General features: G+C 40.7%; 1 protein-coding gene across 2 annotated transcripts in view; it reads right to left on the minus strand.

Annotated features, from left to right (window-relative positions):
- ZDHHC20 (zDHHC palmitoyltransferase 20) overlaps positions 1 to 25,316 on the minus strand; it is a 40,896-nt gene extending 15,580 nt beyond the window's left edge. The window contains exons 1-7 of one of the 2 annotated variants that reach the window (XM_081860596.1): positions 25,078 to 25,316; positions 14,400 to 14,426; positions 9,206 to 9,300; positions 4,419 to 4,539; positions 3,128 to 3,197; positions 1,507 to 1,539; positions 632 to 752 (exon numbers count right to left, since the gene is read on the minus strand). In XM_081860596.1, coding sequence (XP_081716722.1) covers positions 632 to 752; positions 1,507 to 1,539; positions 3,128 to 3,197; positions 4,419 to 4,539; positions 9,206 to 9,300; positions 14,400 to 14,426; positions 25,078 to 25,240 — 630 coding nt within the window. In that variant the 5' untranslated portion in view covers positions 25,241 to 25,316. The remainder of the gene's footprint in view (positions 1 to 631; positions 753 to 1,506; positions 1,540 to 3,127; positions 3,198 to 4,418; positions 4,540 to 9,205; positions 9,301 to 14,399; positions 14,427 to 25,077) is intronic. The other variant, XM_081860597.1, reaches the window with a different exon arrangement.

Here is a 25,316-nt window from a genome sequence, read left to right on the forward strand (position 1 = left end):
GATTCCTGCATGGCAGGGCATTGGACTAAACAATTCTCAGGGTCCCTTCTAACTCTACAATTCTATCATTCTATAAACTGACTTCTTTAATATAAGAAGTTATCTCATTGAATAAGAAGCTCTCTTATATTTCATGTTCTTCAGAAGCACAACGGTGCAAGTCCACAGCCATTGGCAACATGAGGCATTTCTGGCTTCTTGTGGCACAAACCTCAGTGGTCTACAGCCTTCATAATATTGTATTTCCAGGTAGTGATTTAATATGAAGTAAATAATGCTACTCAATCAGAGTAGTGAAGATCATTATTTTGGAATTAGATGAGGGCAATGTTGACATTTTTCGAGTTAATAAATGTCATATGAACATAATGTGGTCTCTTAAAACATGCAGAGCAAAAACTGTCCCAGAGTTTTCCAGCTCTAGTGAATCTGAAAAAACACACATTATTAAATAAATAAATTTAGATGAACTATCGGTAGGTTTTTATTCCTTCAGCCGCTTCAAACTGATGATAGTTATATGTGGTATGTCAATAATAAAAGCATGATGTTTAAACACACAGAGACAGACAGCTAAATAGACAGATAAAATATCTAAGATATGATTTTTTTAAAAAAACGCACAACTTACTGTCCAAAACTTTATGAAATATTGAAGCACTGTAGAGGCAACAAAAAGACAATACAGGAGGGAATAAAATAAAAACAGGAGGAAAAACTTGTAGTTTGAAAATCCCACGCAGTTATTCACCCTAGAAAAGAAAAGAAAAACTGCTAAGTAAACCTGGAAGAATGGCAGGCATTAAAAGGGTCTATCTTTTAGGTTTGCCATTGCAAGCAGAATTAGGCAAACTGTTTTCTGGAAGTAACTTAAATGCCTAAAGTAAAAAAAGTTTCCCTTTAGGTCAGGAGAGTTTGCTCTCTTTTATAATGCATAACACTTGAAACTGTTTTTAAAAAACCATCCCTTTATCAATTAAAAATGACTGAAATGTTGCTTATTAACTATGCAAACATGAATACAATTTGTATTTTTGTCCAGTTGTTCCCATTTATTCACAAATTGTCTCTTTCATTCTAATGATCCTTTTTTGCTCTAAACCTGATTTTATTTTAAAACTCTAATCCTTCTGAATGGAAGTATTAAAACCATTCAGTAGAAACTGTCACTACGTAATAATATTAATGCTTTTTATGGTACAATCCTCTTCCAATATAAAACTTCCCATTAATTTTAACAGAATATGACTGCAGCCTTAGGCTTTCATTTTTCATTTCGTTTTCATTTTCATTCTGTTATAAAAATCAATCAAACCCAATATACATTTAGACTTTGCCAGTAGACCAACTCCAACTAATGTAGCATCAAAATTTCCCCAGAGGAGGTAGTCACTCCTAGTTATCCCTGTTCTTGGTTCATCCTGCAGCACAGCCAACAAGAAGTGGTTTACTTATTTCTCTCTGTACAGACAAAAATTAAGAACCGAAGGGGGTGGGGGAGCATACCAAGGACAATGATGGTCCATTTTCAGTACACACCTAAAGAAAAAAGAAAGACATTTCCAATAAAGTTAATGATGACATGTGGATTTTCCAAACAAGAATGTCTAATTGAGGTGTGCACTGGTCAAATAAAAAGCTGAATTAGTTATTCAGCCTCCTCCCCATCTCAGTCAAGGTATGATGTCATTATATCCTCTGAGTCAGATTAGGTTCCCACAAAGCTCTGGGTCACACTGCCACTCTTTTCCTCTCCTCCCCCCCCCCCCCCGCATGCCATATAACAATGTTTCTATACCTCTGTTTCTCTAGGGTTTCTCTAGGGTGGCCCACAGGCTTTGCAAGAAGTGAGGCTATGGATTATTTTTTTTGGTTAAAGCACAACAACTGGGAAACTGGGAATTTTTTGAAAAGTAAAAGCTTCGTTGAGTTTTGTTTTGTTTTTAAAATCCTATGTTCCTCTGCTTTAACAAAAGCCCAGAGCTCTTCAGAACCCTGCAAAGAGGTTTCTCGACAACCTTGCACCATGAGGCCCATCAGAGATCTGTAAACGCTATCAGAGGACACAAACAACAATCAGAAAAAGACTGGTGCAAAGCTGCCATGTTTCTAAAAATATACCACCTCTTAATTATTTATTTTAATTAAATATTTTAAGGTAAGGAAGAGACAAACCCAACAGGAATTATGGAGAAAAATCCATCCCTTTTAATTCTCCTCCACAAGCCTCTGGGTGTATTTGTCTGCAGTTTGGCAGGTTTAATCTATCCAGAGGGGCTTCTGTGTCTGTAAGTTATTTTGGCCAAAAGAGGGGAATGTTATAGTTGTTGTTAGATTATCCATTATAGTGAATGGGGATAACGCAAAGCTTAATTGTATACAGAGGAGCAGAGAACCTGAAACACAGATCAAAACAGAGAAAGTACAGAGTGTTTCAGAAGCAGATCAGATACAATGCAAGGCCTGGAGCCTGTGCATACCCCTAGTATCTAATCTCTAGCTTTCAAAGCCTGTTAAAGCATTTCAACATCCAGGCAAACATCACAGTTGCCAAAATTCCCACCCACTACAGAGCCATGCAAGATGTTGTGTAGGTCTTCCTCTTCCTTCCTTTTTTAGATTTTAACTTTTTATTTTAAAAGTTTGTTTTCCTCTCCCCCTCTTTCTGTCAAGCAGCCAAGGAAGCCTGAATGAAAAAATAGCTGAAGAGGGGGGAAAATAATGCTTCCTCTTCTACAGTCATTTCCCCAATAAAAATCTCTCCCAAACTAATTTTTCACCCATGAAGTGAAACATACATATCTAATTTTCATAGCATGTTCTAAATCTAAAGCGTATGACTACAAGCAAATATCTTCCAGCAGGTCACTGCAGTACAGACAACAGCAAAAGTGCTAACAGAACCCAGGAATGCAAAAGTGAAGGCAGAGAAGCATAGTGTTTAAGACAATGATGTATAAACCCAGGAACTCCCTGGTGAAACTTAATTTGTGGAGAACCATCCTGTACCTGGAAAAATAACACAGTAGTTTCAGATGTGAACATGTGCTTGATACTGACAACACTAAGAGGCATAAATCTGAAGAAGTCTATCCTACCCTGTGGCTAAGTACCCCCAAATACTTACAGGTCACAGGCAGAACAGTGGTGGCATCGATCAGGCTTGATGAGCTGGCATCTATCGCAGTATCTTATGGCTATATTAAACATTAAAATCAAGGTGTTAAATGTGAAGCTGTAGTTTAGCAATCCAAAGGTCAGAGGTAATCTAGACCTCAAAACAGGATTCTGCCAAGTCTGCTTTAGCAAAATACACAGTGTACTGTAAAGGTGATTGGTAGCTCACATATAGCAGAGGTTGAAGCAAGCTATCATGACGAGAACTAGAATGCAAGAGACACATTTGGACAAGTGATGAGCGAAACATAAATGCAATCTAAACATTAGTCTAAGCATATGGACACAAGGGTGCTCTTGCACTCAGGTCCTGCTTACTGGTTTCCCACATGCACCTGGTTGGGGACTGTGGGAAATGGATGCTGGACTGGATGTACCAATGGCTGAACCAGGAGGTGTTTCTTACGTGCTTATGGTCTGGTTTGCAGAATTAAAATATGGCTTAACCCACTGTTTAAAGTTGGCTTCCGGATCCTACCCTGTTTGGAAGAAATTAACCATAGTTCCTGGTTTGCACGTAATGGGAAGCTATGGTTAAAAGGTTTGTTTTCCCACGCATGTGATAGCAGGAGTGAAGTGGGAGCACAGAGGTTGCATGCAGGTGCAACTTGTACACATCCTAGCTTATTAAGCCAAGTTTTGATTGCATGAGTGCAGCTGCTATCTTTCTTCTCCTGCTACAGATGCACATATCTGTATTTTAAATTCTCCCCAAGCAGCTATGTCTCTCTGCAAAGTTGAATTCCAGAGCTGGTTTTACTTTAGAAAACCTGTATGCCTTTTGGTTAATAGATAAAACAGGCTAAAACCAATTTGAAGAACTAGATGGTTCACCACGGTGAATTAGCTGAAACACAATGCTAAACCATGGTTTCATTAGAAGAACTAACAGGCATGCACCTCACCATTGTGCATGCCCTCTCCCCAGTCTTTCACTTATGCATGCCAGTTACTTTCCTTACTTGCATATTCTCAGAAAACCAAAGGTTACCTGTTTATCCAAATCAAGGGAACTATGGTTTGCCTATGAATCAAGGGTGCAAACTTCATTCAAACCAAGCTCTCCAATCCTGGTTTGCCAGGTTAAAATGATATGGCAAACTATTGTTTGCCAAGAATCCGGAAGGAAGGGAGGAAACATGTAAGCCTAAGGATCATGCCTGCTGAATGGCCCCAATCCAATCAAACTTGATAGCATCATTAAGGAGTTTATGCAGTGCTAGGATTCTTTGCAGGCTAACCTCTTGAGGTTGTTGTGGTATAGACTGGGAGGTCTTTAGCAGCTCTTCTGAGGATTTCTTGTTGGGATTCTGGTCTCTCTTCTTTTTCATATTGTTCCTTATCTGATTTGGACAAACAGAACTGAAAAAAGACAACAGAACTATGGTTTTTTTAATGCCATATAATAGCAGCTAGAGAATACATCAATTTGTTTTAAGGATTTCTGTTAGCAATTCAAAGCAGAAATGGGAAGGAGAAAGGAAATCCATAGCCATTCTTTACAAATCAATTTCAAAATGTTATTTTTGAAAGTGTTACTCATGTGTAACAAGGAACTTTTAGATCACTGTGAAAAAGCATCAGGGCCTCGTCCCTTCCAACTCTCCAATTTCTATGATTCTCAGGGTGCAGGTGTGAAATAAGCCTGCAGTTCAAGGTACATGTTTGCCTGGCAACCCCTCCCCTGCAAAATAAAAACCTAAGAGAAAAGAACTGAATTGAATAAAAGTATGGCTGCCAAACCAAACGTACTATATGGATGCTTCTTTAAGTGGCTAACAATCACTCCCCCCAGTTATAAAGTAGGATGCTCTCTGTGAATATGTGCTGCTGCCTGCTGACCAGGTCTGTGAGTTCAGCAGGCTGACCAGGTCTGTGAGTTCAGCAGACTGAATGGAATCAAACAGACTGCTTCTTGTTTCTTCTTGAGGGGGGCGGGGGCTAAAGAAAACAGGATGTTGGGTCTGCCAAGACTAATGCACCTTCGGTATGCATCCTCCAAGATGATTCCTTCCTTCTTTCCCATCCTCACAAATTAGGGAAGAAACACTTCTTTTTACATCAGCTGTGACTTGGGATTCTGGACTGTATTCCGTTAACATGTTCAGTTAGTGCAAGGGCTTCCATTTGTGCAACAGAACTTCCTTTCACTCCCCTCTCCCTGCAACATATCTGTTCTACGAGTTCCCCTAAGCCTCCAGAGCAGATGTGGAGAAAGGGTGCAGAAAAGAACATAGAATTTCCCTTTTTCACTGGTGTTGATATCAAACTATTCACCACAATCCAATGAGGAGCATGTCTTGGGACTCCAAGGATCATGGCCACCAGAACCTCAAGACCCAAAGTTCTCATTATGCACTGTTCCATAATGTGTTTAACTACTCTGAGAACCATATTATAAACTGGTCTTCATCAGCATCATTATTAATTCACTTATTAAAATCCCCACAAAATAGCAAAAACAAACAAAAAAACAAAAAACAAAAACCTGTTAAAAACACAAAAGACCCCAGCAGATACATTTAAAACAAAACTAAAGCAATACAAAATTGGCATTCATTGCAAAGACCCATTTCCAGCAGGGAAAGCCTGCTGGAAGAAAAGTATCTTCCATTGTTTTCAGAAAGTGGACAGTGGGCACCTATAGAATCTTAACAGGAATGCTATTCAACAGAACAGGAACGGCTGTATTAATACCTCTACTCCAAGTTACCATGGAGCGGAATTCTGAAATCTTTGGTACTTGCAGGAGAAACTTTCCTGTAGACTTCAGGGATCTACTGGAAAACCCGGCACAATAGGCGGGGTATAAAAAATAAATTATTATTATTATTAGGAACCAGGCACAGGCAAACGCCGGCCCTCCAGATGCCTGGGACTACAATTCCATTCATCCATGACCACTGGTCCTGTTAGCTAGGGATGATGGGAATTGTAGTCCCAACCATCTGGAGGGCCGGAGTTTGCCTATGCCTGGATAAGGCCGTCTTTCAAGTAACATTGTCCTGAGACGTATGGGGCCTTATATGTTGGTTCCAACACCTTGAACTTGACCTAGTAACAGACTGGTAGCTAGTGCAAATCCCGCAAGCAACGTGCTGCAGGCTGGAGGAAGTTTGCTCCCACAAGCAACATAGCTGCTGCATTCTACACCAGTTTCAGCCTCTGGTCCATCCCCAAGGTATGCCCCCCATATTACTAAGGCTGCTTTGTTTCTGGCCCTGCCCCATGGTCTTTAACATCAGTGTGATGCACATAAATTTAGCAGGTGACATTTCATACTTCCAGCTTATTTTTGTTGAGTTGGTTTACTGTTAAAGCCCCGGAGAAGGGGCCATTTAAATGTCCTTGTCAGGACATAACAGAATAAAATGTACCCAGGAAGACACTAATAGCTGTAAAGTAATTATACATCCAGAATGTCTAAGGGACTTGCTCAGTTGATAATAATTTACTTTGCAGGGCATGTCTGCCCCAAGTAAGAAGAACATCATGTAAATATTCTGGCAGCTTGTCAAGAGCAAGGGTGTTGCAAAGAAGCTGTGAAAAGATGAAGCTCAGACAAGCTGTTTATGTCGATAAGAAACCAGGATACTTTAAAACACTTGTAAAACCAACCACCACCGGCAGAACACTGACTGATTCAAGAAATTCTTGAAGCAATGCTCCATTTATATCATCTTTAGGTGTTAAGAGGGCCACAGCATCTTCTTCCCCAACAACATCTACATACATTTGAAATAACATGAGCTCGCAAAAAGCAAACAAAAAACCCTAGGAGGGTTTCAAGCAAGGTGCAGAATATTTTCCAATTAATCTGAAAAAAAAACAGCATCCCTTTGTTCTCCTGTTTCTTTCCAGGGTGTCAAACAAAACCAATTGTTCTTTTCATTGACAAAATGTGGCACTGCAGTACAACAAAACCTGCAGTCAGTGCTTTTTGTAGTACAGGCTTCCCCACTATGTAAGAATGGTTGTTTTAATAAACTATAATAATACTCTTTTATATTTGCATTAGGTATTTGAAAGAGCAAGTTGGACACCATCAACTTGGAGATAAATCCACCATAATTTATGAAGAAAGAATTGCTCTATGCAAGGAGCATGCTCTTTAAACACAGATTTCCTATTATTTCAATCTACAAGAATGCATTTTTCTAACAGTTAGATCGGCACCTCTTTATTGCTACCTGAGAATACATACAGGATTGGAGGAGGTAACTCAAAGCAATTGTGGCAAGATGTAATTAATATGTTTTATATGGACAGCCCTGGTCCTTTGCATAGCAATTGTGCAAGTAATGGGGCTGGAGATGCCTTGTCCCAAGTAAGATGTTTTGCTACATATTGCTCTTAATGAAAGCTTAGCTAACTGGTCAATTGACCCAGACTTGTTAGGAATTGACATGCTCCCTGGCAACCTCAGCTTCCTCCATATAACGAAATCTCAACTATGTACGATAACAATCCTGGCATAACAGACTTGGCCACAAAAGAGACCAAAACTCCTTCACTGTGGGAACTGTGACCAATGTCTAAAATATCTTAATAAATAAATAAATAAATAAATCTGAAGGATTTAACTGGATAAGAACACAGGGAAACCATGGTTAGGAGATCAGAAATACCTTATCTGCACTAGGCCTACCAGATGCAGTGCAGTGCAGAGTAGCCAAACAAATGGTAACATCTTTGTAATTTGCATGGGTCACAATATATAGGTTACCTACACACAAGTCTTTTTTTTTTAAAAAAAAGCATGGGTGGCGCTGTGGGTTAAACCACAAAGCCTAGGACTTGCTGATCAGAAGGTCAGTGGTTCGAATCCCCACGACGGGGTGAGCTCCCGTTGCTCGGTCCCCGCTCCTGTTGCTCGGTCCCTGTTTCTGCCAACCTAGCAGTTCGAAAGCACGTCAAAGTGCAAGTAGATAAATAGGTACCGCTCCAGCGGGAAGGTAAACAGCGTTTCCGTGTGCTGCTCTGGTTTGCCAGAAGCGGCTTAGTCATGCTGGCCACATGACCCAGAAGCTGTACGCCGGCTCCCTCAGCCAATAAAGCGAGATGAGCACCACAACCCCAGAGTCGGTTACGACCGTACCTAATGGTCAGGGGTCACTTTACCTTTACACACAAGTCTTTAAAAAAAAACAAAAACAGAAAATATAGTATATCTGGCCAGCAGATATCCTTCATTCTGGGGCACCTAGAGCACTTTTTTCCCCCTACTGAAATGTTTTCAGCTTTAAAAATATGGTTTAGGCCAACTTTTCGTGGAAAAGCAGCATATGTCTACAATACAGAAGAATAACTTAAGTAGTTTAAGTCCACTGACTTCAATGGTTCTGCTCCAAGCACTACTTAGTTTAGACAATACCCATGATTTTAGGAAGAGTCATGATTAATTTAATTTAGCCAAATAGATTTCAATAGTGTTTTACAAGAATGTGACCATAAGTCTACATCTGCATTATGAATGTGACCGTAAGTCTACAACTGCATTACTTTTCACATTATCTTCTTTGTTGAGACATATGGATTGGTAAATATGACACATTGCTCAGTATAACAATGGTAGCTCCCTGCTGACAGTGCTCTTCCATATTGTGCTTGTGTATTGCTTGGAGTCTACTCACTCTTAAAAGAATTCCTAAACAAGTATGAGACTTGTCACTGAGCACAATGGGATATTGTTAAAATAAGGATGCTTACAGAGATACACATACAGTGAACTAATTCATATCCATTTCAAAATATTAGATTAAGGAACTGATTAACAACATCTCCTACTTGAATGCCACATTATTGGATTACAGCATATGGAAACGTTCACAATTAATGTCCAAATTAATGAAATGCGAAGTTGGCATCAATGATGTGTTAATCATAGAAAATATTCTTAAGAATTTCATTCACAACAGAACAGGGTTACTTACTGAATGGAAATGAAAAAAGCAAGCCACATCATACATCAGTAGCAAAAACAATTCTGTTGTAAGAAAGGCAACATTTTGCCAAAGTTAACCTTTACCTCATTAGAAGGAGAGGCAGGAGATGTAAAAATAGTCTTCCAATAGGACCACACAAACATGACAAACGACAGATGGAAAACCACAAGGTAGACAACTGCAATAAAAAAATACAAATAAGGTTTTAGTGAATACAGCTGAAGTAACAAAACAAAAATGCAATGGTTTTTCTTCATTGTATCAGCAAAATAACTTTGAAGAGATGATCGCAGAACAAATGGTGTGCTATCCTGGCCAGCTCTGAAGAGAGAAAAAACTATAGAATCAGTGTCGGGAGGAATTCTACTAATGTGGATAAAAACAATCATTTTGGTTTAACTTAACCCAGATTTTAAACACATTTTAAATTTCAATCATAATATGATTCTATTTCTTTTTTAATCACCTGCTTTAGGATGCTGTAAGAATTCAGTATAAGCATGTTAAAGCAAAACCAAAATCTATCATCTCAAAATAACAGAATCCATGGCCCTTTCTCTAACATACAATTCAGACATCAAACCAAATCATGGTTTATTGAAGCTAAACTATGGTTTGGCATGATGTCCCCACTGATAAGTCATGGTTTGCAAGTGGTTAACAAACCAAAATCAGAAGTCACTGTTTGATGTAGGTATTCAGAGGCTACAGCAGCTAAATATGCACCTGCTGAGCAGACACAGAACAAAACAAAAACAGAAAAGCAGCTCTAAACCATGGTTTGCCTGACTGTTTGGAAACTGAAACCTTGGGACAGGTTGTACTACTGGTATTAAGTGCCAACCAGTTTGGCTTGGTGTCTAAATTGAGCCTCTGAGTTAAGGGCTGCTTCATATTCAAATAATGAAAACAGGTAAGATATCTGTCACTGAGGTTAAGCATTACAAATATAGCATAGTAAAACAGTTATAGATAGTCTCTTCCAGAGTTTTCTTACATGTATAAAGGGCAAAAGAAAGAGAGGCAAATAGAAATCTTTATTTTGAGTGCATAGTTATTTTGTATACCAATGCAGCTTGGCATAAGAGACAACAAAGAAGATATCTGCTAAATTGTGTGCTGTTTTCTAAAATATTAAAAATGTCATATTTAAGAAATGGTACATCAGTTTTAAAAGACCCTTCTAGGTAGCACTAGAGCACTATATAATTGTATACCAACATTTTCATACTGTTGTTATTATTATACACTTTTTTTACAACAATTATTTTCTTCAAAAAATGCTGTGAAAATTGGTGCTATCAAGTCATTATCTGGGGAAGAGTTGTTTAGTGCCTTATGTATCAATTACTCTTCCTAATATGTATTCCTCGCCTAATCTCAATTCAAAGTGGGATTACAGTGACACGAAACCTATTGCATTGTATGGACGTAGCACACACACAAACACACCTGTGCACCAGAACAGGCAAATCATAGAATCATAGAACTGTAGAGTGGGAAGAGATCCCAAGGGTCATCTAGTCCAATCCCCAGCAATGCAGGAATCTCAACTAGATCATACTTGACAGATGGCCATCCAACCTCTGCTTAAGAACCTCCAAGGAAGAAGAGTCCATCCCCTCTTGCGGGAGCCTGCTCCACTGTCAAACAACTCTTACTGTCAGAAAGTTATTTCTGATGTGTAGTCAGAATCCCCTTTCTTGTAACTTGAAGCCACTGGTTCAGGTCCTAGCCTCTGGATCAGGAGAAAACAAGGTTGCTCCATTATCCATGTGAAAGCCCTTGAGATATTTGAAGATGGCTATCTAAAGGGCTGTCACACCAGAGGTTCACGTCAATGTAGTAAATTGGTGGCTCACATTTCTAACAGTCTTGTAAATAGGTCTTCAAAGCTACTAGCCTACGAAAACGACTGGGGAGCTCCATCTCTCCTGCAGCAGCCTTTTCATTCACCCAGAAGCAATTCCTCCTTAGCTAGTGCTACCAGGCTAACACACTATGGATTAAGAAGCAATTCGTAGCTGTTCCCAACTAATTTATAAGACTGCCAAGTGCACTCGCTTTTTGGCCCATACTTTCCTCCAGTGGCCTAATCCAACCTGATTTTCTAAATAGGTATATTTAAGCTACATTAAGAAGATAACAAAATACTAATTAGCAGGCTTGCTATTGCATCTTAAATCCAGTTGCTGCTATACTATCAATTCTACCAAGCATCTACAGAAGAATCTTAAGAGTGGTGAAAGAAAGCACTTTGTATAACTAACTGATGGGGTGAGGGAAACTACTGCATGGTGTTGAATATTTAATGTTACTTCTGTCATATTCTCACACCAAAGGAGAAATTATTGACCTACTTTCGCAGTCTGATAAAGGACAGAAGTTTAAGAAGATATTCAATTAAGCCTCAGTCCAATCCCAGAAACATTAGGGGATTCCATCTGCTCCAAAGACATTGTGCACATGCTAGATTTTCCTGTGACAGTCTTTCTTTTAGAAAGTTATATGAAACCTTAAAACTCTGCCAAGAATATTATTAATTTAATTCTTAAGTGTTTAAAATATTTATATGTAGTCTTTCTGGACTATATCCTTGCAGATATTATCCAGAGGGGAAATATAAATGTTTAAAATTATTATTATTTTAAGTAGAAAAGTAAATCAAGCTTGAGGTTTTCTAAGTTTGGAGTTTGAATAGTTCTTAAATTCAGGAATTATAAGTAGGACTTTATTACTGAAGGGTCTATATCCAAACAATTCACAAAAAACCAAATACTGTAATGTCAGGCAATTATTGTTTGATTGCAATCATAATGCATTAATTTAACTGAGGAACTGCATGCATTCAATACTAATCCTGATCTACTAGCAGTTTCTATACAGTATCTTGCTTTAGTGATTTTATTTTCCTCAGAAAGGAACTGTGAGACTATTACTGGGACCTTTTTGTTGTGGCTCTTGTGACTTAGCACAAGCAGAACCATAATTCTGTTGCTTTCCCCCGCTTCTTCTAAATTAAGCATCCTACTTTATAGGTGTACCACAGAATAAGAGACAGTTCTACCACAAGTTTTTCCTACAGATTCAGATACAGTATCAAAAAAGAGAAAGAAACTAAATAATCAAACTAGTGTGGTTACCAACAAAAGAACACTGAACAGTGAGACCAAGGACAGGCTTCACAAGGAGGAGGAAAACAAATGCCAAATGGAAAAATTCAGCTGACTGGGTAACAAGAAAGCTAACCTAGCAATATAGATCAGAATATACATGAATTAGGTTTCCCACAGACAGACACTCACTTTGGCAATCCTTCAAACAAGCATCTCAAGATAAAATCAGAAATGCAAAATCAGGAAATACGCATCCCACAGGTTTAAATCGATTAAGCAGCTATTCCCTCCCTATGGGACTGCAATACTACAGTGGTTCTCAAATGTTTTTCTTTCTCTGGGCCACACTTTCAGAGTAAAAATTTATTCGCGCCACACCAAATTTCTTATTGACAAGAAATACACGGGAAGGAATCTTCCCAGCAGTGCTTGAGTTATAATATAGAACACAAAAAACTAAGCAGCTACATAATAACATGAATCATTCTCTTTGCATGAAGCCACATTTAAACTGGTAGAGAATGTGTTATGTCTACGGTAGCTACACAATCTCGAGAAATGTGTTTGAAGTCAAATGGAATTCTTCCAACAGCAGTAACAGCAGAAAGATTAACATACTAGAAAGTAAAATAAAGAGAATGACAGTTGCTTCATACCACTGTTCAACCATCAAGGCAAATATTCTTTTCAGGAAAGAAAAGCTTTCTGGAGACTAGCAACCTTTCCTAAATTCTATACAGTGGTACCTTGGTTCTCAAATGTCTTGGTACTTAAACGCCTTGGTTCTCAAAACACTGAAAACCCAAAAGTAAGTGTTCTGGTTTTCAAACCTTTTTTCAGAAGCGGAACGTCCAATATGGTTGTCGGCTATTGTTTCTGGGGCGCCTGCACCAATCAGGAGCTGCGCCTTGGTTTTTGAACATTTCGAAAGTCAAACAGACTTCCAGAATGGATTAAGTTTGGCACTTTTTATGGGAAAGCATGCCTTGGTTTTGGAATGCTTTGGTTTTGGAATTGACTTCCGGAACGGATTAAGTTTGAGAACCAAGGTACCACTGTACTCTACAAGCATTCTCTCCTCATACTGCAGCCTGAATTTCTCATGCAGAAATAATGTGAGAGCAATTCCCAGCAGCTTCCAACACACTCTATTGGGAAAAGGAATGAATCCTAACCCTGACAGATGGTAGCAATAGCAGTCCTCAGGATGCCGTACTTCAGCTTATGAATAGCCCAATGTGAGGCTCCTAAACTGCCAGGTAAACTCTCCCTGCGAACTTTTTTGTTGATCAGCTTCTCACAACTTTCCAAATGCATGTCTAGCATGCTAAACCGATGCATACTGTCATGGAACTGCCATCAGGGCCGGAGGGAGAGAGCGGGCTCCGGAGGGGTCCCAGAGAGCGTCCCGGGATGGGGAGAGGCAGCCCATCTTCTGGGGAAGAGAATCAGCGTAGCACCAGTGGAGAAGGGGGGCAGATGGGGGAATTGGCGAGGCGGTCCCATGACTCCTTGCCAGGGACCAGCGGGGAGAGTAAGGGTCCTCCGCTGCCTACACCCTCCCTGCGCAGAAGGCTTCCGCGCAGGGAGAGTAGGAGGAGACTAGGCGTCAAAGAGCTTCTTTGCTGAAAGAAGTTCAAGAAACGCCCACTGACGGATTCTGCCAGCGATTGAGACAGCCACGGGTGAGTGGCTGTCCAGACAGAAAAGGTTCACTCAGGCAACCCAGCCAGGTGTTGCACCGGTTTACGCACGAGCTACCCCTAGAACCATTACACATACCTGGCAATTTTTCTCTATGGGAAATCCATTACCAGTACCACCCATTTTTTAAATGTGTCCTAGCTACATCACTTTATTTTCTCTCTGTGCTAATTCCAAAGATGATAGGATTATAATTATAGGCAGCAACCACAAGAGAGAAGGATTATAATTATAGGCAGCAACTATAAGAGGGAAACTAAAAGAAGAGATAAGCAAGGAACCACATACATGCATAACCAATGGCATGCAGGAACACAAGAGATGGGGAAATTTGTGCCATTCTTAATAAAAATACATAAATGGAATTCTAAAACTCAAACAAAAGCTCATCTTTTTACCAAGGCTAATGAATATATGCACTCTATGCAAAGAAATATATGTGAAGAAACATTCTTACCTTTTTCGCCAGTTGAGGTTATTGTAACTAGGGGAAAAAACAGAAAAAACTAGAGTGAGTCTACCTGTAGTCTTTTAGAAACCAATATTTAAAAAACCTGAGCAAAGGTCATCTAATTTTAATGTAATCCTGGAGAAAATTCATGTTGCCATTTTCCAAAGTATGTACAAGAACTTAAGAGGGGGAAAAACCAGTGTGTGTGTTCAGCAAATGAGCAGAATTCCTTTCACATAAATTGTTGTATCTATTTAGTTAGGGAATGGTTTGATCACAAAAGCTATGCTCATTTCAGTTCTTGTGGGGGAAAGCAGTAGCTTTGACAAATGAATGCAAAATACACCAATTCTTCAATTTTATTTATTTCACTTTTCCTTCAAGAAAATGAAGCTCAAGTAATGCAGACGACCACTGAAAGAGTGTCAGTGTGTCAGTAAGGGAGCCATAAGCTTCAGTTGCCAGAGGGCTAAACCTGCTGAAGACCCAGAGTCAAAACCAGGTGAGTCACGCATGTACTGTGCTCTTGGGGAATTGTCATTTCTTTCATACTCCATGGCCCAGTTCAGATGACTGTATCTGGCAGTAATATGCCGAGATATGAATTAGCCTTGTGCTTGCATCACAACCCTTTCCCTTTCTTGGTTATGCAATTAAGCCCAGATTCAGGTCCTTTCACAGGTTACCAGGTAGAGGTTCAGTAACCAAAATAAAGCCAACAATGCAGTTTTAAAATGGACTTCAGTTACTATTGCTGGCATGGTCTTGGTCTATTTTTATTTAGCCTAGCAGGATTACATACATCCAGTAGCAGATTCAACATACTAAAAATAAATTTAATCTCATATGGAATAGTGACCACTGGCAGCACTCGGGAATCAATTTAGTACACTTTATTAAACTCAAATACCTAACTGATATCTACATTCTACCACTGTAAGTTACCTATGCTTGTCCTGCAAGTAAGCCTTTACTTACAAAAGAAGCCTAATCACCAATTTGTTAAGCCAAGCCCCACAGACTAGCATCACCTATCAGCATTTGTTTTGAGAGCAGCAAGGAACAATGAACAGGTAATTGGGTGGACAATGCTTACATATAAATGCAGAGTAAATATGTACAAACATTTCTAGTGAATATACTTCTATGGCTTCAACACAGCCTAATTCAAAACCACTGAATAGCTAAAAATTTGCTCCTGTAAAATGTAATCTTATACAGGGTGAGTCTTTTAAAAGAGAACATGTGTACTCTGTATCCACAGGGCCTCTTTTAAAGGACTCACCCTGTATTTACCAAGCACAACATCCTATCATCATCAACAAACTGAACGCACTAAATTCAGGTAGGTAGCCATGTTGGTCTGACGCAGTTGAAATATATTTAATAAATTAAAAATTGTCCAGTAGCACCTTAGAGACCAAGTTTGTTCTTGGCATAAGCTTTCGTGTGCATGCACACTTCTTCAGATACCTTCTTCAGATACCAACAAACTTAGTTGGTCTCTAAGGTGCTACTGGACATTTTTTATATATATTTTGAATGCACTAAATTGGGAGTAATTCATGCTTTATATTGTGGAGGAAAAGGAAAGATGCAACAGAATTACACATTAGCTAAAATATTTGAGGGGTGGGTGGGTTTCTTCTCAAAATAAAAAAAATAAATCACCACTAAACTGGGGTGTCTGTAATAGAAGTTTCTCCTTCTGTATAAAAGGATCAAACCATGTTTCAAAATGTCAGCTGTAGAATAAAGGGTCCTAAATTTTGATCAAAAGGTTCTCAAGAAGAATGAGTGAGAACAAGTTGGATTAGATAAAAGGCACATTCAAACACCATGTTTATAAATAAACAAAGGGAGTGGGTGAAAATGTATAAAAGCAAGACAATAACATTGAACTTCCAAATTATACAAAGAACAATTTTATCTGATCATGGGATAAAATAAATAACTAAACTAGGGTTATTAGTTATCTTGTATGTTACCTTGTACGTAGCAGTATGCCAGAATGATGGAGCAAATTTCTTTTGCATTGCTCCAAAAGGTGGGACATGAACTGGGATCTACAAGTTACACAGAAGTGGATTTTGATGAAATAGCCTACCAGAACCTTAGGATCCTCTTCATCCCTTGCTCCAGGTGCTTCATCAAGGCAAGCGGCTACACAGAGTTGCTTTTTGGTACACAATATCCAGAGAGGCTTGACTGATGCCTCCTATGCAATCTTTCTGGCATGATGTAAAGAGCTTTTTATTCATGCTTTAAATCTGGGCTGTAAACTGGTTTAAGCTGTCTGTGGCAAGGACTTTTTTGCTGTATTTTATTGTTGATTTAAACCAGTGTTTCCCAAACATGGGTCTCCAACTATTTTTGGACTACAGTTTCCATCATCCCTGACTACTGGTCCTGCTAGCTAGGGACGATGGGAGTTTCAGTCCAAAAACAGCTGGAGACCCAAGTTTGGGAAACACTGGTTTAAGCTATTAAATTGTTTTTTGAAATTCTGTGTTGTTGTAAGTCAGGGGCTACAGATAAGCACCTATATAAATGTAATGAATAATAGTAAATAATCATAAGGCCATTAAGATATTGCAAGGTATAAATTCCTCATGCAGAAATATGCTAACAGGTACAAAAAGCTGATTAATAATAATGTACCCTAAAACACTTGCAGCAATTCTTTAACCATCATCAAAAAGATCTACAAATTAGAAGTTATATTCAAATATAGGTAGGAATTTTTATAGAAAAAAAACAACAACCAACCATGCATCTTTGCTATGAACTGCAAGAGCTGTTCCAAAAACTAATGCCACTTCCAACAGAAGTGATTACACCCTGTACAACCTACAATGTCTGAGGCACAAAACTGGCAAAGTGATAGCATAAGGAATACAAGCCTACCCTTCACAAAGACTGTGTGCATTGTTCTTGCCAACAATATCTCTCATACACAAACATACGCGCGCGCACACACACTGCATTTTTGTGAGTTTTTAATCTATTCAGAAGTTGTATGCATGGAGAATGTCTGTTTACAAGGAACTGGTCAAGCATTCTCTCCCTAGACTTAGGCTATTACGTTTGGATACTGACTCCCAAATTTGTGCTCCCATTAAATTTTAGTGGGATTTGTATTTTGTGCAGGATATATTTTCCAGTGGATTATGCCCTACATATTTTGATCTCTTCCAACTGAACCTGAATTCAGGCCAATGGCACTGTTCTGAAAGTCTTGGCATCTTTTTACCCACCCTGAATCATCTGGACTCCACACACAAATATTTGATACTGAATAATTTCTGACAGGCTTAAAGGTTTATTTTGGGAATTCAAGAGATTGGCTGGCTGCTTATTTCTAGGAATGAACTAAGAACATTCCAAATTATCTAGAAGTGACCATTTTAAATGTCTTCCCTTCAGCAATATCAAGTTAAATCACACTCTTTTATTATGTACTGTAAATGTTTTTGTTCCCTGCCCAGTATGCAAACATACTAGGGACCTATTCCACTTTTATTTCACTTTTATTTATTTTATTTCCACTTTTATTAAATTTCATACTCAAATGCAGCTTGTTTGTGTAATGATCTGACCACCACACTGCCAACTTCAGCTGGTTTACAAACCAACTTATTGACTTGAGACAAGATGGATCATACAACTTTGAGTCATTTTGTAGTCCACATGCTATTTGTATTGCAAAGGTATTGTGCTTCTTGAACAAACATCTATCCGACTTTTAGAAGATATCTGAAGGCAGCTCTGTACAGGGAGGTTTTTAATGTTTGAGGTTCTTTGTGTTTAAATATTTTGTTGGAAGCTGCCCAGTGTGGCTGGGGCAACTCAGTCAGATGGGCAGGACATAAATAATAAGATTAGTAGTAGTAGTAGTAGTAGTAGTAGTAGTAGTAGAAACAAGTTCTCAATTTCAAAACAACTTCCCCAATTTCCATACATGATCCACTTAAGTTCCTCAGAGTTGTTTTGAAGGCTACCAGGATATAAAAAAACTTATTAAATGCTGCTTAATAATGAAGATACAGCAGGAAAATACCAGTCTAGAGTATAGGAAATGAATCAGACACAAAGGATATACCACACTTAGTATCCTGTCTAACGTAAACCCAGATGTTTCCTATTCTGCTAGAAACTGTACTGCCAATAACACACCTCCTCAAACTGCTTGACTGACCAGCCTCTGCTTTTCAAGTATCTCCCACCTCCCTTCCTAGCCTTTCAACAGCTTTCTTCCTTTAGAGGCTGGGCTGGATTGACAATGAATGGGAGCCAGCACAATGACTTCCAGTAGCAGTGGGGTTGCCCCCACCCTCCTGCACTTGTGGGAGGTCAGGGGGAAAACTCCAGAAAGAGTGCTTGGGGAAAGAGAGGTGAGATCGTTCTGTCTGGCAAGTTTAAATGCTTGAGCAGACAGAATTATCGCCATAGCGCTATGTCGAATCCCTCCCATCCTCCGCATTTCATACACAAATAATGCATGCAAAAAGAACAATGTTTGATCTTCGTACCAGTGTTTTTTTCCTGCAACACAGCTGGGACACCATTATAAACCTGAGAACACCGGCAACCCAACTCAAGCATAGTACTCTCTGCACCAGTAAAGGCAGCTTTCCTGAAACGAAATGGCATGTAAACTGTACCCTTGACCATTGTCAGGACAGCTGCCTGGAAGGAAGAACACCAGACATATTACGCCTGCTGTCTGCCACACCCAGGCAAAGCGCTGCTGATTCTGCATTGCATCAGGTGACCATGTGAGCCAATGATACTTCACCAGGGACTATAAATCTCTAGTACTTTCTCTTGCTGCTCTTTTGCTAAGCAACTTGCCTTCTTAACAAAGATTAACCTAGCTCCCTGTGTACTCACTGAGGTGCCCACCAGTGCACCTTCCCTCGGCCACTGACTTTGGTTTTTTGCCTTCACGTGCTGCTTTGACTATGCCTCTGTCCACCATCACCAGGAACTGTCTTGCTCACTTGTCAGTCTTGACGATCAACACTGTGTTCTGCAGGAGTGCGCTGAGACATTCCCACCCAAACACAAATGTGGTAGTCCAGTAAGAAGAATTAGGGTGCTACACTGAGATCCTAAGTAGTCTTCTCTGGCAGTGTTTTAATTAATTCAAAGAGGCATGTAGCCTGATCTCATATGTTTACTCAGAAGTAAGTCACAGTGAAGCATGTACAGAATTAGAGCCTCAGTTACCTCTAAGAAAATTTGATTAGGCCTACGGTCATTACTGTCCATTTCATTTAACTAACAGCATATGAAAGAACTGTGTGCGAACTATTGTAGCATTACACAATGTACAAGCTACCAATAAAAAGGAAAATACAAGCCACAAAAACAAGCACATATTTTTACTTTAGTAATTCTCCTGACAGGCAAAGGAAAGAATATACCGTAGTTTTCGCACCATAGGGCGCACCCAGTTTTTAGGGGGTGAAATCAAGAAAAAAAATCTCCCCCCCCCAGCCCCAAAGAGCAGCGTACAGGCTGCGCACAACCTCTCCCTGCTGGCACAAGCCAAGGCAACAAGCGGGAAGGATCCCGCTCGCTGTTTTAGCTTCCTCTTTAGCCCCACGCAACCTCTCTCTGCCGGGAGAGGCTGTGTGGGGCTAAAGAAGCCATAGCCCCGTGCAGCCTCTCCTTGCTGGAGGGGTTGCGCGCAGCTATGGAACAAGCCAAGACAGCGAGCGGGATGGATCCCGCTTGCTGCTTTAGCTTCCTCTTTAGCCCCGCGCAATCTCTCCCTGCCGGGAGAGGCTGCGTGGAGCTAAAGAAGCCATAGCCCTGTGCAGCCTCTCCCTGCCGGAGGGGTTGCGCGCGGCTATGGCACAATCCTGCATTCGTTCCATAGGATGCACACACATTTCCCCTCAATTTTTGGAGGGGAAAAACTGCATCATTCCGAGTCATTACAAATTTCAGAGTAAACTGTCTCCAACCTTCTTTTTGTCCTCTACTGCAAAGTGCCCACATTAATCAGCTTCTGCCTGGGACTCTTACACATCACAATAAAATCTAAATGTCAAGTGCTTTATTATAAAGAGTAAAAAAACCTCATCATAGTGCATGTCACATGCAATGATTTTTGACTGGTAGGAGAACAGACGGCCGCCAGGAAGAAAAGCAAAAAGGTTTTCCTGCTCTTGAAGGTCAGATTTTCCTTTTCAATAACTTCATCTATAATCTCATGCGTATATTATCACACAGTGTATTAAAACAAGTGGGCACTTTCATTGGGCTAAATATCCCAATCAGCAAGTTATGGACAGAAAAAGAGTTGCCAGAGTATAGTGCAAAGTTCCCACCTGGTAATGGGAAAGAAAAATCTGCATGGGTAGCGAACTCTGTATCCCTAATGCTAAGTTAGGAGATTGCTCTAGCTAAGAGTGTCCGGATGTAGTTGGTCTCCATTTTCCATCAGCATGGCCAATGGTAAGGGACAGTGGGAGTGACAAGCAAGTGGCATTGGGAGGACCACCAGCGCCTGGGGCTGATCAAAGTTGCTGAGCTTTTTGTCCATGTGGTTCAGCACACTTGCAACTAAATTGCTGGCAAATAATAATAAAGGGTTGGGCATCTGCGGGAAATCTCATCCACCACTGAACCTTCTGTGTTTTTATATGCGCTTTTGGCTTTAAGGATGATCCCCAGAATGTAATTCCCACGTAAATTGCGAGCTGACTGTATCATTAATAGTTATTGTTGTTGGAAGCCACCCAGAGTGGCTGGGGAGCCCAGTCAGATGGTCAGCATATAAATAAGTTATGATGATGATGCCTGTCTATACCAAGCATTTGCAATTTGTAATGGAAATTATCCAAAACTAAACATTTTACCTCTCCTTTATCCTCCCTATCTTAATCCAAAGCAACTACTCTATTCTGAATTTAAAAATTGAAAGTGTAATGCTGGTGGTCAACAAAAGAGGTTTAAAGACTGTCTCAAGGCAAATCTAAAAAAATGGCCTGCGAGCACTCCAGTTGGAGAACAGCCTTTACCAAAGGTGTCATGGGCTTTGAAGACACTCAAACTCAGGACGCAAGAGAGAAACGTGCTAAGAGGAAGGCACACTTGGCAAATCCACACTGTGATCAACTCCTGCCCGGAAACCAATGTCCCCACTGTGGAAGGACGTGTGGATCCAGAACTGGCCTCCACAGTCCCTAACAGACTCATTGTTAAAACCGTGTTTATAGAAGACAATCTTACTCAGCGATGAGTGATCGCCAAAGAAGAAGAAGAATCTGGGGTGCTAGAGGAAGATCACAGACTTAACAGTCAAAGATTAATCCACCAAAATAAGAGCCATAAGTTACACACATTTGCTTTACGAAGCAGTTGCTACCTTTTTGAGGTTCCCATATGCCTGCTAGCTATAACTCCTGAGAATAAATAACTCTTTTTTACTGAAGAAACATATAGGTTACAATTTTGTTTCAATATATTTATGTATTTTGTGCATAAATAAAGGCATATATTTATGTATTTATGTGAGATATAGATGACCTAGTTCAGATATAATAATTTAGCACAAACTATGTTTTAGTAGCCAAGTTATCAAAACAGGATTAGATCCTGGTTTGATATTCTAATTTGTAGGAAGTGTTTAAGTCATAGTTTCAGGCATTATGGAAAGCATGTGGTTTAAGAAGCAAGGAAATCTTTGCTGAAACTTGGCAAAGGGGGTACATGGCTCATTCTAGGTTTGAGATCATAATGTCTGAACCAAGCTTGGACCTTCATGTGGCAATAGACACTCCATGGAAGAAAGAACAAAGAACCTGAAAAAATATTCCAAGCCATTGGTTTTGTGAATGTCAATTGTTTGACCTAGAATTAGGGAGTTTTAAAAAGTATGTTTAAGTCAATCCTTCAGGCATTCTACCAATAAAACCTTCATAGGACAGGGATATAGATGAAGCCTTGATTGCTGAAAACATTATGAATATTAACACATTTCACTCTAACATCTTAAGTTTCCTGTATGAGGTTATGTTAAATGTTATATGCATTGTACTGCCATCATAATAAATTCATAACAAAAGTAACCTAGTCCAACATCAGAAAGGGTTTCAATAAAATAATCAGATCAGTGGTATCTTTGCTTTATGATACAGTATAGCATATATACCAGCCCTGTTTCAAATAGGGGACATTTAATGCATGCCACTTGCCTCACCCTCAGCCAGCCATAACTTCAGCCAGCCATACATCTACAGTGGTACCTCCGTTCTTAACCTGAAACTGTTATTAACCTGAAGCACCACTTTAGCTAATGGCTGCTGCCATGCCACCACTGCGCGATTTCTGTTCTCATCCTGAAGCAAAGTTCTTAACCCAAGGTACTATTTGTAACCTGAAACGTTTGTAACCTGAGGCGTCTGTAACCCGAGGTACCATTGTAGTATGCACAAATGCTCTCTATACAATCTGTACTCTATATTTACGGGGTACAAACTGCACACACTGAGTCTATATACATTAGGCTTGTGTATGTGGAGTTTCTGCTTAGAGATCTGGATCAACACAATGCTAATTCTCCCTTTCCCTTGCACTCACTGAAAATCTACAGTGCTTAGGGGTCCTGCAGAACAGTGCAGGATGTGGTACTGTAAGCAACAGGGAGGAGGAAATCGGTAAAATGCATCCCCCACCCTTAATCTGCAGAATTCCTCCAAGGATGAAAAAGCCTTTTGTGAATGGCAGGAGCCCTTCTCTTCATGGATGGCAGAACCCTATGTTTTTATTTTGTTTTAAGTTTGAAGACACCCCGCTGCCCTGGAGAGGCTTTGCGCACAGCCGTCCCCAAGCTAGAAGAGCGAGACGGAGCCCTCCGTCTCGCTGTTCTGGCTTGGGAACAGCCTTCCTTTGCGTGCAGCCATCCCCAAGCTAGAAGAGGCAATAGAAGCCCCGCAGCCCCTTTAAAGAGCGCGCGGCTTCTGCGGGAGGTGGGGAATACCCCCAGAGTTTGTCCGGGCTGGTGGGGGAAGGCTTGCGGATAGCAGCCTGTTCTGGGGGCTGGGGTCGGGGGAAGCTCCGGCTTCCCCCGCCCCAGCCCTGCGCCTGGGGGGGGGAATAATTTTTTTTCTTTATTTCCCCCCCGAAAACTAGGTGCGTCCTATGGGCCAGTGCGTCCTATAGGCCGAAAAATACGGTAACTCAAAAGTTGAAGAAGAAGAAGAGTGGTCAAGGGTGGAAGCAATCATCTGCTCATTGGAAGGAATACACTCGAATAATCTTAGCTCCTTTACTTTGGATGAGTTAACAACTCCTTACTTACAATCACTAAAGCATATCTGCCATTCAGCAAATAAATATGCATGAAGCCTGTTTTCAAAAATCTATCCTTTCATCTCCTTTAATTAGCCTAATTGCGGGGACGAGTGCTGTTAAAATGAGCAACTTGTATTAAGTGATCTTGAAGAGGCACCCATAATCATTTCATGAACAGCAGAGGTTTAGACTCATGCTAATGTCTTACCATACAATTGAAATTTATCTCTGAAATCATCATTCTATTTCTCTTTGGGGTGGAGTGTCTTATGCTAAACTACCCTACCACCCATAAGGATCAATTATCAGACCCTTCCCAGACTATCTCACCAGGAACCTTGTTCAATGTATGCTTTCAAAAGAGCAATGACAAGAGAAGCACAATGAAGCACTGCAGGAGTGCTAAAGGACTGCTGTTCCTGCCCGCAAGCCCTCCACTAAAATTTTGTCCAACGAAAGGGAATCACAAGAACATTTTAGCATCAACCAAAGCACCATAGGGTCATGGTTAACGGCAGCCTCAAATGAATTAAAACTGAAGCAAAAACTTACAGGGAAGAGTGAAAACCCAAGGATTTTAGCATAGCGCAATGTTCAGTAACACCAGCATTTGCCTACTAACAAACACACATCAGTTAAACACCGTCCCACAAAACCTAAAGCGTCCAAGATTTTAACACGAGACATGGGCTTGTTCCGGCTTCAATCCTATGCACACTTCTGATGTTTGACACCAAACAGGGGCTTATTTAGGCTACAATCTGAACACAAGGGTGCTTTCAAGGAAACGTGCATGGAATAGCACTGCTCCGTCCTAGAAATACCCTGTTGCATTCACAAATCAGAGCTGCAAAAGGGTGGATTTCCTCCTTCGGCTCCCTTCAGCGCCAAGCCTCGAAGGGAAGCCTCTAATCCACTTTAACAACCCGAAGTGCAGAGAGAGGGAGAGAGAGAGAGAGAGGTGCTTGCTACTACCTCTTTCCAGATTCATAAACGCAGCAGACCACCCAGGACAGACCCTGTGCATATGGCAGTGCCAGATACCAGGGCGAAAAAAAGGCAACAGGTCTCCCCAATACCCTTTAGCCAGGAATAACCGCTGCTGCTGGGCTGAGCACCTCAGGGCTGCTGCTCAGCAGGGAGGAAGTAACAAGGCAGGCGGTGGCTGATTTGGGGAAGGAGGAAGCACAAGACTTGCCTTGCCACCATTAACGTTTAATGGACTTAATGTTTATTTGGTGGTGGTGGTGGTGGTGGAGAAGAAGAGGGCCTCCACCCGAAACTCACCCCGCCGCCAAACCCCCAGGACAGCGGCGGTTTCAGGGGCATCCCAGGAAGCGCCTTTCCTGAGCCCGCCCAGCCCGCTTCTACTCACACAAGCACAGCTCCACCACGTAGGCGTAGTAGGACCAGGCCACGACCAGGGCGATGAAGACCACGGGCACCCACGCCAGCACCTTCTGGCAGCACTTGAGGACGTGCGACGGCGCCATCTTCCCCGCCGTCGAGCCGCCGCCGCCACCGCCCGCAGGAGCCATCTGCGCCGCCGCCGCCGCCGCTGCTGCTGCTCCCACCGCCTGGAACCGCCTCTCGGCTCTCCGCTGCGGCGAAGCC

This window comes from Podarcis erhardii (genome assembly GCF_964252035.2).
Source record: "Podarcis erhardii genome assembly, chromosome: 4".
Taxonomy (NCBI): Eukaryota; Metazoa; Chordata; class Lepidosauria; order Squamata; family Lacertidae; genus Podarcis; species Podarcis erhardii.